Below are 18,355 nucleotides of genomic sequence, written 5' to 3' on the forward strand. Positions count from 1 at the left end.
CAGTGGGGTTAACCCAGCAACAGGGTGAAAGGTTTTTAGTGGAACTGAGCTGGAAGCAAAGGACTTTCATGGTATCAGAGGAGCAGCGTCACTGGAGAGAGGCTTTTGTCGTCTGGGGGAATGGGAGGAGGAGGAAGCCCAGGAAATGTAAAAACCCACTGCAAGGTGTGGAGTTTGCAGAACTGCAATTACTGGCAGTTCTGGGTTTTGTTTCATTTTTATGCAAAAGATGAAACTACCAAAAAAAAAAAAAAGAAAAGAAGCATTTTCTTTAATAACCGTGGAGACTGCAAAACTGCTGTTAATTACAATAGGGAAGTGAAAAAACAACAGCAGACTGAACTGTGCATCCCAGATTGCTGTAATTTAGCCCTGTTTGTCGATAGGAACCACTGAAGAATAGATGAGCTTGAAAGCAATTGACTAAACATGGCACAGAAATGAAAATCCTAATGCCATATGTAGATTTATGGCTGCACCCTTGGTTAGAACTAGTTACAGAGGTCATTCAAATATGGTTTAAATGAGAAGTTGCTTAAAAAAGCATTTTGTTTTCCAGGTCTAAGAAAATAAATATTTTGTATTATGTGGGTCTGTTGAGGTCCCTGTCACAACATAACTTTTCCCACTTGCTGATTTCATGACAGTTATAATGGTTGAATTGAATTGACACTGTTTTTGTACATTCCTGCACCTGCTTATATGTAAGCCTATATTTTTCAGATACTTACACACATGTAAGAGGATACAGAGTTTTCATGGTTGTGTGTTTCTGCATACATTATGCATAAATGAAGAAACCACTTGAGTGAGCTTCACTGTCATCCCAACTCAGAAAAAAATAATGCTGAACTTCAGCAAAATATAATAATGCATTTCTGTGCTGCTTATTTCACAGAAAAGGCATTTGAAATGTCATGGAATTAAAAGAAATATTAGGAAAGGAATGGCTTATATTCCTCTACATCTAAATCCAGGCCTTCTGAACACAGTTGTGTCAGTTGAAGAGGTTTGAGGAAAAAGCTGGCTTATAATTAAAAATATTTTATTGTTTCTAAAATCAATAAAATATAGCTGCTTATTTTAATTGATTGTAGCAATACAACAGTAAGATCCAATATAGTGTGATACAGTGGGCTATAAATTGAGGGTTGCAGTACTATTCCATTAAATATTGATCTTTCAGAGAATCTCAATACAAAATGAAAATCCCTACAGGGTATTTCAAGTACTTTGGAGCAATCCAATTCTTCTTCCTCTTTGGAACTCAGCAGCTGCATCAAACATGAGAAACCTCTGTGCTTCCTTTGACTCGGCATCTTGAAGCATTGGTCTCTAGTTTGAAAGCAAATACCTCTCTTGATGGGAAAAACTGTTATGTACAGACTGCTGCAGAGATAATAATTTGTCGTTTCTTTCCTTCTCTCATGCCGTGACCTTGGCCAAATCTGAACACTATCTCATTCTTAGTGTCTCTTAGTGCTTCAGTGTTTCTGAGTCAAGGTCAAAAAGAATCATATAGCTCCTCAGCTGATATGAGTAATGTGCAGTGTTTTCCAGCTTCCTTGGGAAGTAGCTTTCAGCTTCCAATAGACTTCTTATAACCTGTGGAGAAGAGTCTCCCAACCGTGCAATGTTTCCTGCCTGCACTTCAAAACTCCCTTTCAAGAGGGACATTAGCTTCGCCTTGTATTTTCTATAGTGATAGTAAAAAGTTTTTCACATTGAGTTACCCACAGCTCTGGCATCTCCTGAATTGATCAGCTATGCAGAAGAGTATATAGTTTTTTTAGAGAGAGCATGGATAAGTAACTATTGCCTTAACGCAATAGTTCCAAATCCCTCATACCTAGAAATTACCATTGAAGGTTCTTTTTGCATTTTCCCTTTTATCCCTGAGGAATGGCTGTAGAATACTTCCTCTCAAACAAAATTCAGGTCAAAAGTAGGTAGAACAACAGAAAGTCCAGTACTTATCCCAGAAATGGTGATATACTGGAGCTGTTTATCACTCTTCTATCATGAAGTCCTCTGCTAGGGCAATACTGAGACGATTCAGAGCAGTCGGTCCTGGAGTTAAAATCCCACTCTGAGTTATTGCATCCTGTTGTCTCCAGGCTCAGATAAATATGGTTGCTTTGGTTGGATTGAGCCACATTTGTTTTCTCTTGATCTCAAAACCTCAAGTTTATTTTTATTACCAAGGCAAGCAAGGTGTTTGGTGTAATTGTATCACCCCATGTCCTTAAAGTCCCGCTTATGGTCCTGCAGGGGATGTACCTCAGATTGGCTTTGGTCCAAGGCTATCCTCTTGCCATTGAACCTGTCACTATTGAAGTGTCATGCTTGGTTTTGTACTGAGAAAAATGTTGTGCTACAGCTAAGGAGCTCACTAGGAGCTCAGCAATTAAAATGCGTCAAAATAATTTTCATTTCAGGCAGTACAACCCTTCCAAATAGAAATGGTTTAGTTCAAAAAGTATTGCTCTTCCAACATCACAGGTGATTCTCATCCATTATCAACCTTTCCCACCAATCTCGTCCAGGTACACTGTAATTTATGTTCCTAGTAAAGAGTCTATCATTCACTAACATTCAGATATTTAACTCTAACCCGGCTCCTCAGCTTGCGTAAATCAATGTTGTTGCATTGATTTCAGTGGAGCTATGCCAGCTGAATTTCTAGCTTATTTCAAAAAGTGGAGAAATAATTGCTGCACAGTTTTGAGTGTGACCTTTTGAATTTAGATCTGGCTTCTGAAAAATAACATTTTCTACCTCAGAGATCAATCTTGCCTCTTACCACGCCCACGCAAATGTTGCAAGGCCCCTACTGCCTTCATGGCTGAGTGAGAATGTTAATGCTTTCACGCTTTTTCCTTCACCAGCCACCACCGTCCATGGGTGTAGCTACTTTCCACCCTTGCTGTCTCTTTGGATAGCAAGCTCCAGCTGCAACCTGTTGTTGTAGGTTTCTTCACCTCATGTTGTGAAAAAAGGAATTACTGAGCAAATCTTATTCTTGTGCTTAAAAGTTGGTTTCTGCAAGCAGAAGCTTCATACAGAAAGAACTTCCATGCAGATAGAGCTCTTACAGATAAGCATACTGTTTACTGTAACATGCAAACAACAATTATGAATGAATGCACAGTATTGATTCCTTGTTTTCACACTCTCAATTTTATTTTCACATTTTTCACCATTTGTCTCATCACTTTTGCCCATTTTCCAGTTCTTACACAGGTAAGAATCTGCTGGAATAAGATCTACATAGTTAGTTATGGTTCATGTGGTTTAATAATTGTATGAATTCCCTTTCCCACAGTGCAATACTTCCGCTTTCTGGTACAGCAAAAAACCTGATTACATCGTTTAGTATTTTAATTATGTATAAAATGTAAGATAACTGCTGTGTCCTTGAAAAATAGCAGGTTTTATGCAACAGACAAAGCTGTAAGCAGTTCTGTATTTCTTTGTTTTTGTTTCTTTCTAAGCAAACTAAAATCAACTTTCAATCAATTTGGTTCAGCCAAGCTTTATAGCGAGAATGAATATAAAGGAAATTGGTCTCAGGAGGGAGGGAAAAGCACAAACATGCATTTGCTAATGGCATGATGAAAACTTTGCTTCCATATTCATTCTAAATAAACATGAAAAATGTTTGGCATATGATTGTAGGAAGAACTCATCCACAGCACATGCTCTTTATCACAGTAATCCTACAGAAACCTGTTGCCAATTGCAAACAATTCACAGCATGCACAACCAGGTTTGACATTGCCAAGATATTCTTAAGTTGAATGAATGTGTGACTTTGCTTATTTAATAGCATGTTTGCCTCCTTGTGCCTCTTTAAGAACCAGTGTGAGCCCAGAAGAATTTGTTGATATCAAGATGGTATTTTGTTTCTACTTTCAGGTTTTATAACAGTTGTTGCTTGTACTAGTCCAAGAAGCTTTCTTCCTACTTCCATTGCTTGCTTGCTGATTTATAACATCTTCTTGAGCAACCTAAATAGTATAAATATATATGTAAACTGCATATTTGGATTTCTGCTGTCATGCTTGCTTTTAATGGCTTTAAAATAGATTTGAGGACAGTGTCTATTTTAAACTGGTACTTAAGAGTTTGTCTTATTTATGAATATTACCTTCCTTTTTTCTAGGCTCTTAAGGATGATGATGCTGAGACTGGGCTGACTGATGGGGAAGAGAAAGAAGAACCCAAAGAAGTGGAGAAACTAGGGAAAATCCAATATTCTTTAGATTATGACTTCCAGAACAATCAGGTTTGAAACAATGAAGCCGTAACATTTAATTTCTGTGTGTGCAAGTGGAGAATAAACTTATATATTTAGTTACAGTAGATATTTCTGAACTCCTTCCTCCTTGCATGGAGTAAAAGGAGAAAGCAAGACTAAAGATTCATGACAAAGGCACTACTAAACTGATATTCCATGTACCCCGTGTTTATATTACACCTTTAATCAACATTGAAGACACAGTTTTATTTAATTATTATTAATAACTTATATTAAGGCATCACCAATCAATGTCAACCCACATTATATTATGGAGCCTGCATGCAGACAGTAAAAGATAGCTTTAGCCTTTGGGTATATAAAATGTAAGCAAACAAAAGCTGGAAGGAAATGAGAGGGATATAAAAGAAAGTTTATTCATTGCGAATCTTTTAGCAAGTTGATAAGGTTTCCAGGACTAGCTTTCTCTCACTTCATCAGGTGTGCACTTTGACTTATTAACTAGCTGTGTCAGGTTCAGTTGCTCTCCATGAAAGTACATCCACTAGCCAAGAAAATTTTACTTTGGAACAGAAGCCCAAATAAAAAGGCCTGTTCCTCAGAAAAACAGGAAAGTTGGATGAGAAGAATCTCTCCAGTCAAGGACTGATACTTCTTCAGTACTCTACTCTGGAGCTGAGAAGACCAAACTTTGGCATACTTGGCTGAGTTTTCCGTAGAAATACACACCATATTTTGCGGTGGAACTAGAATCAACCTACTTAACAGATCGGGCCACAACCTGAACTAGCTTATATTTAATTCCCCTCCCTGGCCTCTTGCTGCGTGGTCAGGATCACTTTTGTCAATTATACCAATTCACAGTCTCACTGTGCTTAACTTTGGACCAAAGTACACCAACACATCTGACTTCTTCACTTCTACTACATGTCCTTCAGTGAACTTGAGAATACATAGCCTGCATTTCATTTTTTGACAACTTCAGTCAAAACCACATCATTCTACTCTATTTAGGGAAAGAAATTACTATTAAATCCCTCTTCATTGTTATTCTTCATCTGAACAGACTTCCACATGTACTTGTGATTTATTTCCACATTCAGATTCTTTATTTGATGCTGTTCATGGTATGAAGTACACTTGTTGCGAGACGAAGAAAATGAGAGAAATTAAGAAAAGTGTCTATGCCAGCAGCAGGGTATTTACGCACAGCTATGACCTGGCATAATACATAGTATTTCCCTGTCTTTTTAACTATCTATCTTCTGACTACCAGTGCTTGTTTTTCAATGCAAGAGCCAAAAAGTTTTCTGAAGCCTTTCAAGAACCTATGGTTAAAGGAGCTGTTGCTCGACTCCCAGAGCAAATTCCCTGGCCTTGTGATGAGTCACACTGATATCCCTTGAAATCTGTATGAAATAAGTATGAAGCGTTAGACCCTTCAGAAGCAGAAGATCTAAAGAGGGGGAAAGGAAAAGCTGCAAATGTGTTCTGACAAATGGATTTCAGTTTCCTTAGAATACAAAAACAAACTTTCTGTGTGAATGTTATTGAAGGAAATGTTGATTTTGTGAACTATGTTTTACAACAAGGAATAGAGTGGAAAGCAACAAGTTTGTAAAAGTGTGTAGTATTTAATTAATGTAATAAATTATTTCAGTTAGGATTCCTATTTTATTTTGCCGCTTTAAACTATGTTGTAGATTGGAATTTGTCCAATTGCACAGGGTTAAGAATGGAGACATGATGACCAATGCACTCTCTGGAGCATGATGTCTCAGTTTTCGAGGCAAATTTTAAAAGGGAATTGAATTCCTTTTCCACTCTGTTAACTAAAAGTCATAGACTTGTTTTTCACTCTTTGATGTGAAAGACTTGATGTAGATCCTGAGCCTATCCATGTATTTATGAACTGTTATACATCTAGAATAAGAAAGAGACAGAAAAGGAGAAGTGTTACGGTTAAAGGAAAATATTTCATGGAGCTTGAGAGTTTTATAGGTGGGAAAGCTTGCAGGCCATATTGTGAATTTAAAGCTGGTAAAAACAAGTCCAACTTTGAGGAATCTCTCAGAAGCTTCTTTCCTAGTTTGACTAAATTGTTCTGCATTCCAGTTGTTAGAGCTTCTGTTTCCAATTTTAAACAACTCGTCCATGAGAGAAGCAAATATATTGTGACTGAAGCACTGATTTAGAAGAAAATATTCTCAGACTTCATTCCTAGTTGTTAATATCTTGTCTCCAGATTGACCTTGAAGAGTCACTTGAATGTTTACCTTAGTTCTGTGTCTGAAACCAGATTTAAAGTGTTTTGTTTCTCTCAGATCCATTATGTTGATGAGGTCTTATACAGGCTGGGGTGTCTAGATAACGTAACATAACATAAGCCTTCATTTATAATACTTAAAACATGGCCACAGCATTTACAAATTTCAAATGTGCTTCTGTCTTATTTTCAAAAGTGTATAAGAAATTTAAGAAACTATTTTTTCTGAGATTACAAATTGTTACTAGGATTTAGTTACCAAAGGTTAGTTTTCATGGGATATTTTTTTAAAATGCTGTCCTTAGTTTACTACCTAAACCCATCTGTATACATAGCAAGGGAAGTTAAATATAAGGAAGACTGCAAGATCCATTGGTTTTCAATAATGCTCTGTCTGAAGATTCGGATTTGCTATATCACCTTTTTGTGTTTGGCTGAGGGGAAGGTTACATGTTAGGGACTTAGAATACAAATTTTGTAGTCAAAATTAGACATTCTTGATTGTTTAATAATGTGATTTCTATTCATGGTGCCCAGCATAGAAAAATAATGCACAAGAGGAGAGAGCAATTGAAAGTTATTTGATTGCAGTCTTTAAAAAGATGAAGTCTGTATTTAGCTGTAATCAGCTGCCCTTTGAAAACCTCTTTTCTGCTTAAAAACAGCCTTTGTACAGTCTGCATCTGCCATAATTGGTTTTCTAAAGTCTATAGTGTTGCTTCATTTGCCTTCCTTGAAGGGGGCGGAGGGGGAATAGTTTTTTATAGACCAGAAATAGAGTCTGCATGTGTATTTCTCTGTTACAGTTTTTTTATAAATATCTGTTTGATATTTCTTTCTGCTGTTTTTCTCTCTTTTCAGCTTCTGGTTGGGATTATTCAAGCAGCTGAGCTGCCTGCATTAGATATGGGTGGTACATCCGATCCCTATGTGAAAGTTTTCCTTCTGCCGGATAAGAAGAAGAAATATGAGACAAAAGTCCACAGAAAGACCCTTAACCCTGTTTTCAATGAGCAATTTACATTCAAGGTATTTTTTTATACTTATTGAAACTTTTTTATTTAGCCACTATGTATCTCATGCTTGCCTACAAAGTTAGATGCCCTAGTTAATTGCTAACAGCAGCATAGGGATTTTTTGTTATAGAAACCTGTGATATTCAATCTTACAATGAAAATGGTTTAACATAGGGTCAGACCTCAGTAGGTGTAAAAGGTACAGTTTGATTTCATTCATTTATTCATTCAGTCATCCTGAGGTATGACAATTTGATCCATATTTTATGGCTGGATAAAACTTACAAGAAAGTCAGAAAACAGTGACAGCTTGACAAATGTCAGGTAAATTTCACTAGACCAGCATTTTCTTTAAATATCTTTGTAGTCTGATTTATGAATTTCAGTATACCATTTCTTTTTCCCTCAAAAATAAATTAAATCTCAAAGAAGGTAAATGGATGAAGGACGATATGGCAGATTAATCTTGCTAGACTTTGTCATAGCAATTCTTTGCTGTGCTACTTTACATAGGAAAAGAAATTATGTATCAGGTTTAATAACATAAGAATTAAATAAATGTAGCTAAGCCTTACCTTGCAATATTTAAGTCCTTCTAATAGTATCTATCAATAGTGTTTTTCTAAAACTGTAGCTGTACCTAAACCCCAGTTAAGTACAATAAAGGAATACTACACAGCATGTTTCATAGGGTTTCTCCTAATATACATTCCTTTGCTGTTTCTTTAGGCCTTTCTATGCCCAATCTTATAATGGCAGCTACAGATTGAAAACAGGAACAGTGAAAGACTCAGGCTATGTAATCATTCAATGAGAAAGATATCCCTGGAGGCCAGAGCTACTACTGCATATATAAGCTTATTTTTTCCCTTGAAGATGTTCATAAAAATAATCTTTTGTGGGGAGTTATTTTTTTCTTGATCTTTCCTAAGAGAATATTTAAAAGAAAACAGAGTTATAAATTACAGATTCCCGTGCAGTTCACAAAATAAAAGAAAGGACCAATAATACTGTCATCTAAGATGAAGGCACATATTATAAATCAGATCATCCACTCCTGGACTATAATGTCCACTTGTTTTAAGTCACATTTTTAATATTCAGATTTTATGCTCCAGAAGAAAGTTTGCTTTCCACGTCAGACCTTACAGTGTTTAGGTACATCCCAGTATGGTCCTGATCATCGCTTGGTTGCTGTGGTCTGTACTCAAGAGAAAACCAACAGAGCACGCCAAGTACTATCATTATTCTGGGGACTACAGTGAAAAATACAAATGACCATTTAATTAGCATTGCAGCTGTAATAAATAACTTCTGTGACCCACTTCAGGTGGTGCACAGTTTCTGTGGGTACCCTTCCCATCTCTCTCTGTCAGAGCTGCCCACCAGGCAGCCCAGGCCCATTTTGTTACCCTCTCCCAGGGCACAGCTCTGAGACGCCTGCCTTCCTCACAAAGACAGGCTAGTGGGGACCAGATGGGTTATGTTTCTGCTGTATTGCATCTTGAGCCCTGGACCCCATTCCTTCTCTTCTTTGAGTGGTTTCCTGTGTTAGTCCCCGTTTCATTTCCATTTCCCAGACATCGAGGGTGCTGTTCCAGGGTGCAAGTGTTCATCAGGCTCCAGCTGTCTGAATTGTGTACCCCAGCTGTGCTGCCAAAAGGAAATGGAGAAATCCTGGCTGGACTGCACCAGTCTGGCAGAGGGAGGTGTTCCTCCTCAGGCCCAAAGCGAGAAGAGGGTTCATGTCTAGAGGAGTGGCATGTCTCTGACAGAAAAACACTCCTATACTTGTCCTTCTACCAAGGTCTCCCCTACATTACCTCAAGAGGCTGTCTCTGAGCAGAGCAAAAGGCAGGGAGAGGGAACAAACCTTCACAAGAGCTGAGGACATCCTTGGTATTCCTGAACAAAGGTGGAGGCTGAGGCTACTTTAGAGATAATGAATAGAGGAAGCACTGCCACTAGATCTTCTTTAAAAAGGAAGGTAGCTAGAATAAGCATTACTGAGGTTAAGATACTGCTAAAAATAAAGTAAATAATAGTACATGTAGTCTTTTCATGCATTCTAGATATCCAGGATCCATTAAGTGGTATTGTAAACTGATGGAGAAAGAAGGTTTAGAACATTTCTTTTCTGTTTTTGAGACTGCATAAAGATAAAAGTGAAATTATGTACAATTTTTCGTTGTACATACTTTTGCCTTTTATAGCTTTTTAGAAGCTACAAAGAATTTACAGAATCAAAATAGATTTTACAATAGTATTTACTACAGTACACAACTCTGTGCTCACTGAAACTGTTGTACTCAGTAATGGAAGCTGGAGCTGGTTCTCAACTTGAAAAGCTTCTTTTAAACATTATAAAACATGTTATGAAAAACTACTCATGTTATTAGTAAGTATTTCTAAAAGCAAGTGGAAGCCAAACAATAACAAAGGACATCAGTCCTAGGGTTTAAACAGACCGGAACATACTGCAGTTAACTAGGCCAATGACAATGCCATGCTTCCATTTCTCTTTTTATATAGACAATTAATAGATAAATGTTTATTGAAGCCCATGGAAACCATTTATACCTGCAGAATATATTCAAATTGACCAATGTTCAGTGTAAATCCAAACAATTCCTAAACCAGGCCTCTCCAGACAGCCACTCAAGTGTAGCTTAACTGAAATGCACATCTTCATCTGAATATTAAAAATGTGACTCATAAGCATCCTAACCCACAGCATCTGTCTGAAACACATCAGAACAGCTGGAGAATTAGTTAGTACTTGGCCTTCTGCCACCACAATTCCTAGCAGTATACTGTGACTTAGAACACATCTTAGTGTCTACAATGTGAACGGTATAATGATGAAAAATACACCTCAATAAGTAATAGGTAGTGGTACTGTGAGAAAACTATTTAGTGTCTAATTACTTTGTGTCAGATACAGTAAGCCAATTCAGGTTTTTTTCATCAGTCTGGGAGCTACCCATTTCTGAGTGATGACAGGTGATTTATTGAGGAAAAGACACTATTGTGTGAAAAGTTCATGTGTCTTCAGTGCAAATAATTGGGCTTCCTGTTTCAGTTTCATCACCTTCAAAATGATTTGAAGTAGAAAGAAAAACCTGAGGCGTGATGAGTGAGCTGCCACCTTGTTCTATTGAATGCCAGAGCCCAGCCTTTAAAAATACTGCATCTGGTGACTCTGAAACAAATATACCTCATAATTTTCTCTGCAGTTCAATTTACCTGAGATGACAGCTGATAAACCAAATAAATAGATTTGCATTGTAGTGGACTGATCTTTATTGTCTTAGATACAGAGTTTGTCATTTTCTCTTCTTTGCAGGTGCCATACTCTGAACTGGGTGGAAAAACTTTAGTGATGGCAGTTTATGACTTTGATCGGTTCTCCAAACATGATATCATTGGGGAATATAAGGTTGCGATGAACACAGTGGACTTTGGTCACGTCACTGAGGAATGGAGGGACTTGCAAAGTGCGGAGAAGGAAGAGGTAAGAAAAATGAGACTTTTTTTTCCCCCAGGACACTTTTATCCTCACCTAGAGAAACAGTCAAACTAGCAACATTTTTTTTTTCCCCAGACAGCTCCCATCTGTTATCAGCATTTCTCAGACTTACTTCACCTGATAAATTTTTGATAAACATCTTTTCCAATACTCATTGAATGGTACATTCTCCTTTGCTAATCCTATTTTCAATCTTCTAGATATTTTAGGCAACATATTAAGAAAGTTTTTATGAGTTTGACTTTTTCTTGAATTGATACAGTGTGGGTATATAGAATTTGAATTTGAATTATAAGAGCGGTGTGCATTTAGGCTTCTTCTGGCCCTAATCATTCTCAGTGTCTGCATCTCAAGACATCTTATTGTGCATGAAGATAATGGTAGGTTTTCATTTAAACATCTTAGCATTTTATTGAGCTGCTGTGCAATAATATCCATTGATTAGAATTATGCATTTGACAAAGACCTTGGAACAGCATCTGACTCAAATATTAATCACCCTTTTATTTTTGCTTTCTGTGCCAACATCCTGTGCATTCATTATTTAGTAGGTACAGTGCTACATGTACACAAGTCACTTTTTGGAGATATTTCATCACTTAATTGTGGATCCTGTCAGGTTTTTCATACTGAGACATCCACCTTTTTGCTGATTATAAAGCCATTTTGTACTCAGTTTTACATTATTTTTCCTTTTGATTGCTAGATAGTATGTGCCCACTCACCATAGTCAGGGTGCACGGCTTGCTTCAGTTCTCTGGTGGGAGAAGAAGGAATCAGAGTCTGAGTTCCTTGATGTCTAATTTAGCTGATAAACTGCTTGAGTTTCAAAACTTAGTTTCTGTAATTAAAGGGACAATCTCTGGATGAAATCTTTCCCTAATACAAGTAGCGAAAACCTGAATATGTGATCTAGACTACAAGTTGTGAAAAATTCAGCAGACGCTGAGCCATGCAGCCATCTCAGAGTTTCAAAAATGGTAGATTTCAGTCTTGCCTTTTTGAGTGTTTGTTTTTAAAGACTGTATTTTCAGATGTCTTTCTTCTACTGTTTATTGATTTGAAAGCCACTGCTACATTGAGACTGTTCTGCATGGCATTGTTTCATAGTGACAGCATTCGCAGGGCTCCCTTATTGCATGTGACATTGCTATACATGCTAAATGGGGCTTTTTTCTTCCACTCTTAGAGCTGAAGATGAAAATGAAAAAAAGAGAAAGAGGAAGTTTGCAGTTCAAGGGCCCTGTTCCTTTAAAGCCTCAGCATACCAGAAAGCTAGAAATGTGAAATCAGGGTGTATTAATCCTTCCAAACTTTATTAAGTATCAAACTGGACTTTTATTGCACTATTGTGTGCGATATTGTGTACTTCATGTTTTACTGTTGCAAAAATAACAGCCAGATAGTACACAAAGAGGAATCAAATCTTCATCTTTTTGGTATAACTTCAAGCTTTTAGAACATGAACAATGATATGCAGGTGACAGAGAACATGACATAGATTCATGGGGGTTTCATCTGTCTTGTGGCATATAATGTTGCCTCTCACATTTTTTAGTTGAAATCCACAGTGAGATCTGACTCAGGCCCTTGGTTGCTTCACAAAGTTCATATTCTACAAATGCAATATGATGTTAAAGTTGTTTGAAATATAGTGTGAGATACTTGCAAAAACACATTCTAACTTGGAAAGAATTTTTATTGACATAAAAGAAGATAATTAAAATAAATAATTGTTACAGTATTTGGATATTAGAAGAATATTACAAGAACTTTTAATAGTTTGCAGTAGGTATGAAACCTAGGTTGTACTTTATTTGTGCTTTCAGAACACAAGTGAACTGATAGATGTATGTTTTTATATGTATTTGCCATTTGTCCATACAAATATATTTGCATGAGGGTTGTGTTAACTAGAAGAAAATAGCCTTCCTTAGTTCCTCTTCAAGTGTCTGCCCTCACCTTTCTTCAAATTTCAGGTACCGTATATATAAAAAAAAAAAAAATAATTTTTGTAAAGTTTTTTGATAGGGCCTTTTTGAAGCTGCTACTAATGTGTGGCTTTTTTCTCTGTAAGAAGCTCGGTGATATCATCCCATGAGAACATCCTGAAAAACTGTGCTTGCACCAACTCTCTAAATATTTTTGCATAATGCAGGAGGTCTTAGGTTCCATTTTTGCATCACTATTCTCATAAGTATGTGAAGTATCCAATACATATGGTAAAATATAACAGGTTAGTTTGAGACTTTGTTAATCTTAGTTTCCTGTGTATTAGCTGCAGCTTCCCTACAACAGCTCCTGAGTTTACTGTACAAATAAAAAGTGACACCATGGAAGAGAGTTACTTAAGATGTAGGTCAGTCAAGTGTATTTAATCCAAAAGGTCTTCACTTGTTTTTGCTCTTTTATGGAACCTCTACTGTCATGTTTGTGTTGAGCCTGATTCAAAGGATTGCTTAGCCCAATTTGCAGAAGAAATCCCTACCAAGAACCAAAAGAGTTACATCTGTCAGTGGTTTGGGAGCTTTGTTTTCCAGGAAATGTCATTCATATTTCCATATTTGACTACTGCTGAGTACCTCACCATCTTCGTTATTCTGGCCTCTGCTCAGCAGCAAAGATGTCCTAGAAATTCTAATAGATTTTAGGAGAAAATAAGTAGGTGACAAAGAGGGATGGGAGAGGTCCTGTCACCATAAGTCTTTTGTAATCTATTCTACATGTTACAATTGCATAATGAATTTGTCCTTGAAAAGCACATCTGTATGTGGTCTGCAATATTTGAAGAATGACATGACATTTCCTTTTTTGCCCTCACAGAACTTAGGTAGGTTTTTCAGTTCTTAACAACCTAGCACTAATTAGAATTCTAAATTTGTTTGCAATTAAGTATCAGATGCCAAACTGTCCTTAATGTTTTAATTATGAACCCTAAACAAGATGTACAGCAAAGCACATCCATGGCAGTTGTCACCAGTCACTTTGAAAGAACCATCTAGGTGGCATCAGTCAAACTGAGTACAAAAATCTTATTTTTATTTCACTTTATGTCTAATTCAGTTGATGCACATCACAGAATATACAATTTAATTAACACTGCAATCATAGAGGTCAAAATCATTTTACGAGCAGTTACTCTTCTTTTTGCTCATAAAGCTCGACTATACTTTCAATTCTTTTTTCTAAATGGGCTTGAAATTGAAGGCAGAGGTTGAAGGTTTAATGAAATATTTGAAGCTCTACCTCTCACAGCCCAGCCATTTGAATGGCATCTCTCTGACACTGCATCCTCATCTGGGAAAGCTCTTATTAATATATTTATGTTGATGAAGCACTTTGAAGGTACAATGCTTTATGTAAGCATTTGTTATGACTGTGAGAAGGCTTTGGGAATGTACAAGTCTGTACAATGACTTCTAAATATTGGGGAGGCCACTCCTAATGAGCTGCATACCTTGAATCCTCTTTCCCTGGCTGCTTTTAGCTCTGCTGTCCTTGTGAATATATGGAGGTGATTTATCTAGTAGTCCTTCAGTCTCATATGACTGAGAGCATGGGAGGGAAGAGTGGTAGATATTGAAAGATTATTCACTTTTACCAAGTGTGACATATAATGGTTTGGGCACAGAGTGTTAAAAAACAGATGATAGGAGTTTGCTCCTCTGTGTCATCTACCAGATGTCACTGCCATTAACTTTATCTGAGTACACACTGCATTCAATATCTGTTATCACTCCAGTACAGAAGGCCAGACAGACCTCTTTGCTCACAGCAGTGTGAATCATACTGAGAGTCATCTTCTGAATACTTCAGCTGATTTCCCTCCAGACATTTTGTTATATTGGCACTTAAATTGAAAACCTGTTGTAGCAAACATCCCAAGAAATGTTAGGGAATATAAGGATGAGCAAAAACAGTTCTTTCCCTTGAAAGCAGTAGAGAAGCAGGGCGTTATTCCATGAGGAGAAGGATCTTTGACCTGCCGTTATGTAGCACCAAGAGTTCTGCAGACCTCTTACGACTAATCTGGCATCCACCATGGATAGGTTACATGATGGGTGCACGCTCATATCAAAGTGGGTTGTGATGTGTGTATTTTGTACATGGCTTCTGAGTTGGAAGCCTGTAGGAAAACACCAGCAAGATGCACAACAGCTTCTCTCCTGCATGGTGCACAATCCCAAGCAGGAGAGATGCTACAGCATTGCTTTGCACAGGGCTCAGATACAAGTGATCTGCAGCTGGTAAGTGGGAGACCAAGTCTGTGAAGCTTGATGTGTGCCACTCATGAGGATTGCTCTTTCCTTCCATTAAAAACATTTTAAAAAATGGAAAGTTGAAGGAAGGAGATGGGAAATGGATATATTTAATACCTTGGTATGCTTCACGGAAGTTGGAAACTGACAAAAGTTAGTAAGCCATCTAGCTTATTGAATCCTCAGCACTGAAACTTGCAGAGACTTAAGAGGAAAGGACATTTTTACAAATGTCACTGTCAAATCTCAGTAGCAAATCACTGTCATTTTCTGTTGTATCAGAGATGGACAGATGATCTAATAGGCCTTTCCCATCTCTAATAACAACACTTAGTTCTTATACAGCTTTGCAGCTAGCACAGTGCTTTGCAAAAGTAAGCATCATTTTTCCTATGGAGATGCTGTCAGAGTGTCAGACACTTTAAAATGTGAGGTCTCCTTTATTTAGCTGCATATGATATTGGATCACCATGTTTTCTGCATGATGTTCAAGTTTTCTCAAGTTCACTTCTTCTTATACCCAATTAATACTTTAAAATGTTAAATCTGAGGGGGGGTTAATTTTCAGATTTTGTGTCAGAGTGACATAGAATAAATGCACAATGTTGAATGCATGTTCAGCATTGTAAGTGCAGTATCTGTCCTGCAAAGGAACTGAATTTGATAGTTAGGGAACAAAACATAGGTTTTTAAGTTTGAGAATAATCAAGCCTGATTTGAAATTCTTCAGCAGTTAATTAGTTGGTTTTCATCTTGAAATTGAAGATGTTGAAATGTTGTGATTTTAAAAGTAAAACTATGTGACTCAAGTAGAACAGTTACAGTACTGTTTTAGGCTATTAAAATTAGACATTTCTTTTCTCGCCTTTCGTACTCAAAATGCTGACAATTCCACTATACCCCTTTGTTGAACATTCTCTTTCTTAACTCCATCTCTGGAAGAGACACCTACTTTAGGAGGTCAGAGGCATTCTTGTGTTATAACAAAAAGAATATAATTGGCTTACTTGAAATCAAAGGGGAACTTGTCTTGATTCATCTCAGACTGTCTGGCTTTACAGATATTGAATTCAAATACAGATGAGAGTAGACAAGGAGAAGTTCAGTGGTAGTGTTAAATTCAAGCTCTGCTGGGGTCCTTCTGTTTCTGAACAGTATTCATTCTGAGATGAGAAAAACTTGTGTTGCTTATTTGTCAAAAACATACTTATTACTATTTGACTTTCAAGTGTTGAAGGGCATCTTGAGGTTAAACTGTGCTGAGAGAGTAGATCCTACACTTGGTATTAAGCATCAAAATAATAATATTAATGTTGATTCTAGATAAGGCATATACCTGAAGACCATGTAGAAAGTTACAAGGCTGAAGGAAGGAATAGTGGACAATTCCCCATCTCTGCCTCTTCATGTTATTGTGTGGGGTTTTATTGCTTAAGGATAGGATATTTTAAAATGCTTAATAGAGGAGAGAGTCCAGACCAGCCAAGGAGTTCAAAAGCACTGGACTTGGCTGTTAAACATAAAGTGGCATTTGGAAAGCAATGTTCTGAATGCTGTTTTTGTAGGCTTTTGAGAAAGATGCTGAGAGGGATCACAATCATCTTTGAGTTCTTCTTAAAAAGGCTTAAGCGGAATTCATATCACATAGATGCTGGAAGTATTCTCCATGTACCTGCGGGTGATTCATTCAGATAGCTGATCTATCAGTCATTTGTGTGGGTTGAAGTATATTCCAAACAGAAGAAGCTGAAGCTACACTATGAAAAGAAGTTTTGGGTGGAAGCTGCAGAAGGAATCCCAGGGAATTCAGCCATAATCATGGAGTATTCCTGGTTATAAAACTATGTAATCTGGGAGGAATTACAAATGCATCCTCAGAATCAACTGATAGCTGTCAAAAGGCCACAGAACATGCTATATATTGAATTTTCCTGCATTGTTCTCCACCTGGACTTTTAGGTACTTGTTTTTCTGACTACTAGCACCAGTGAATGCATCAGAGACAGAAATTGCATTTCTCACTGGGATTCTAGGCAGAAGCTTTGCGTTAGACTAGGGTAATACCTTATTTCCTTTCTCCCCTCCCCTTGCAAACCAACAGCGACAAAAATAATTATCTGATTACTGTTACAAACCAGGATCAAGAGCTAAGAGAAGCTGTAAGCTGGCTGTTTCAAAATACTCAATCGTAAGTATCATTAGATGTACCTTCAAAACACAGACGAGCATTTTAATAGTCAAGGAAAGTGCAACTCTCCCAAAGGAGACAACAGCTTTTTCATTCAAAGGTTGAGCCATACCATGCCACTCTGATCTCCTCATTTTGTTTTGCCCACTCCACATAGATCTAAAAAATCTTGGTTTCCAGAAGTATCAAAGAAAGATATATTTTTGAGAAGCTTAAAGAAAAGGATTTAGGAATAGTGGTCTGAGAAAGAAAGGGATTAGCCATTTTCTACATTTTTTTCCCTCTGTCAGGTCTTAAACACCAATTTAAACCATGTCAGGGATTACCATAGTAACCATTTAACCTCTCTTCAGAGCCTGTTGTGTTTCAGTTTAGTTTAACAACGAGCTTAACTGTCATTTCAAGCACTTTATATTGTAACTGTGACAGGAATTAGCACCAAATGCCCTTATTTTAGAGGAATCACAGTTAGAATCTAGAACATAATACTGTATTTTCAGTTTGGTGGTATCAGGCTTTTATTGGTTTTATGCTAATATTTTTCAGAGGTAGGGTGCATTGATTTAGGACATATTACCAGGTCTTATTTCTAGGCTAAATAGAAGACAGACTGTGATAACTCATTCCTGAAGCTACCTGTTTGATTGTATCATAAAGCTCAGCCTTCCAGCAAAGGCCAAAGAAATTCCTCACGTTGGCTGATGTGTTGTTGGTGTATTATAGGTGATGCAGCTGGGTGGGTTTAGTGCAATCAACCCTGCGCTTCATTCTTCTTTCTTTTCCGTGGCCTTCTGCAGCTTTTACTCTGTGATTGTTATCATCATAACCAGAGAAAC

At 37.2% G+C, this 18,355-nt stretch overlaps 1 protein-coding gene across 4 annotated transcripts in view; it reads left to right on the forward strand.

Annotated features, from left to right (window-relative positions):
* The window catches only part of SYT1 (synaptotagmin 1), a 358,558-nt gene that overhangs the window by 271,894 nt on the left and 68,309 nt on the right, over positions 1 to 18,355 (forward strand). For 3 of the 4 annotated variants that reach the window (XM_065041217.1, XM_065041211.1, XM_065041212.1), the window contains 3 exons: positions 4,166 to 4,288; positions 7,389 to 7,556; positions 10,890 to 11,057. In XM_065041217.1, the coding sequence (XP_064897289.1) occupies positions 4,166 to 4,288; positions 7,389 to 7,556; positions 10,890 to 11,057 (459 nt within the window). The remainder of the gene's footprint in view (positions 1 to 4,165; positions 4,289 to 7,388; positions 7,557 to 10,889; positions 11,058 to 18,355) is intronic. The other variant, XM_065041224.1, reaches the window with a different exon arrangement.

Source organism: Columba livia, chromosome 1, assembly GCF_036013475.1.
Source record: "Columba livia isolate bColLiv1 breed racing homer chromosome 1, bColLiv1.pat.W.v2, whole genome shotgun sequence".
Lineage (NCBI taxonomy): Eukaryota > Metazoa > Chordata > Aves > Columbiformes > Columbidae > Columba > Columba livia.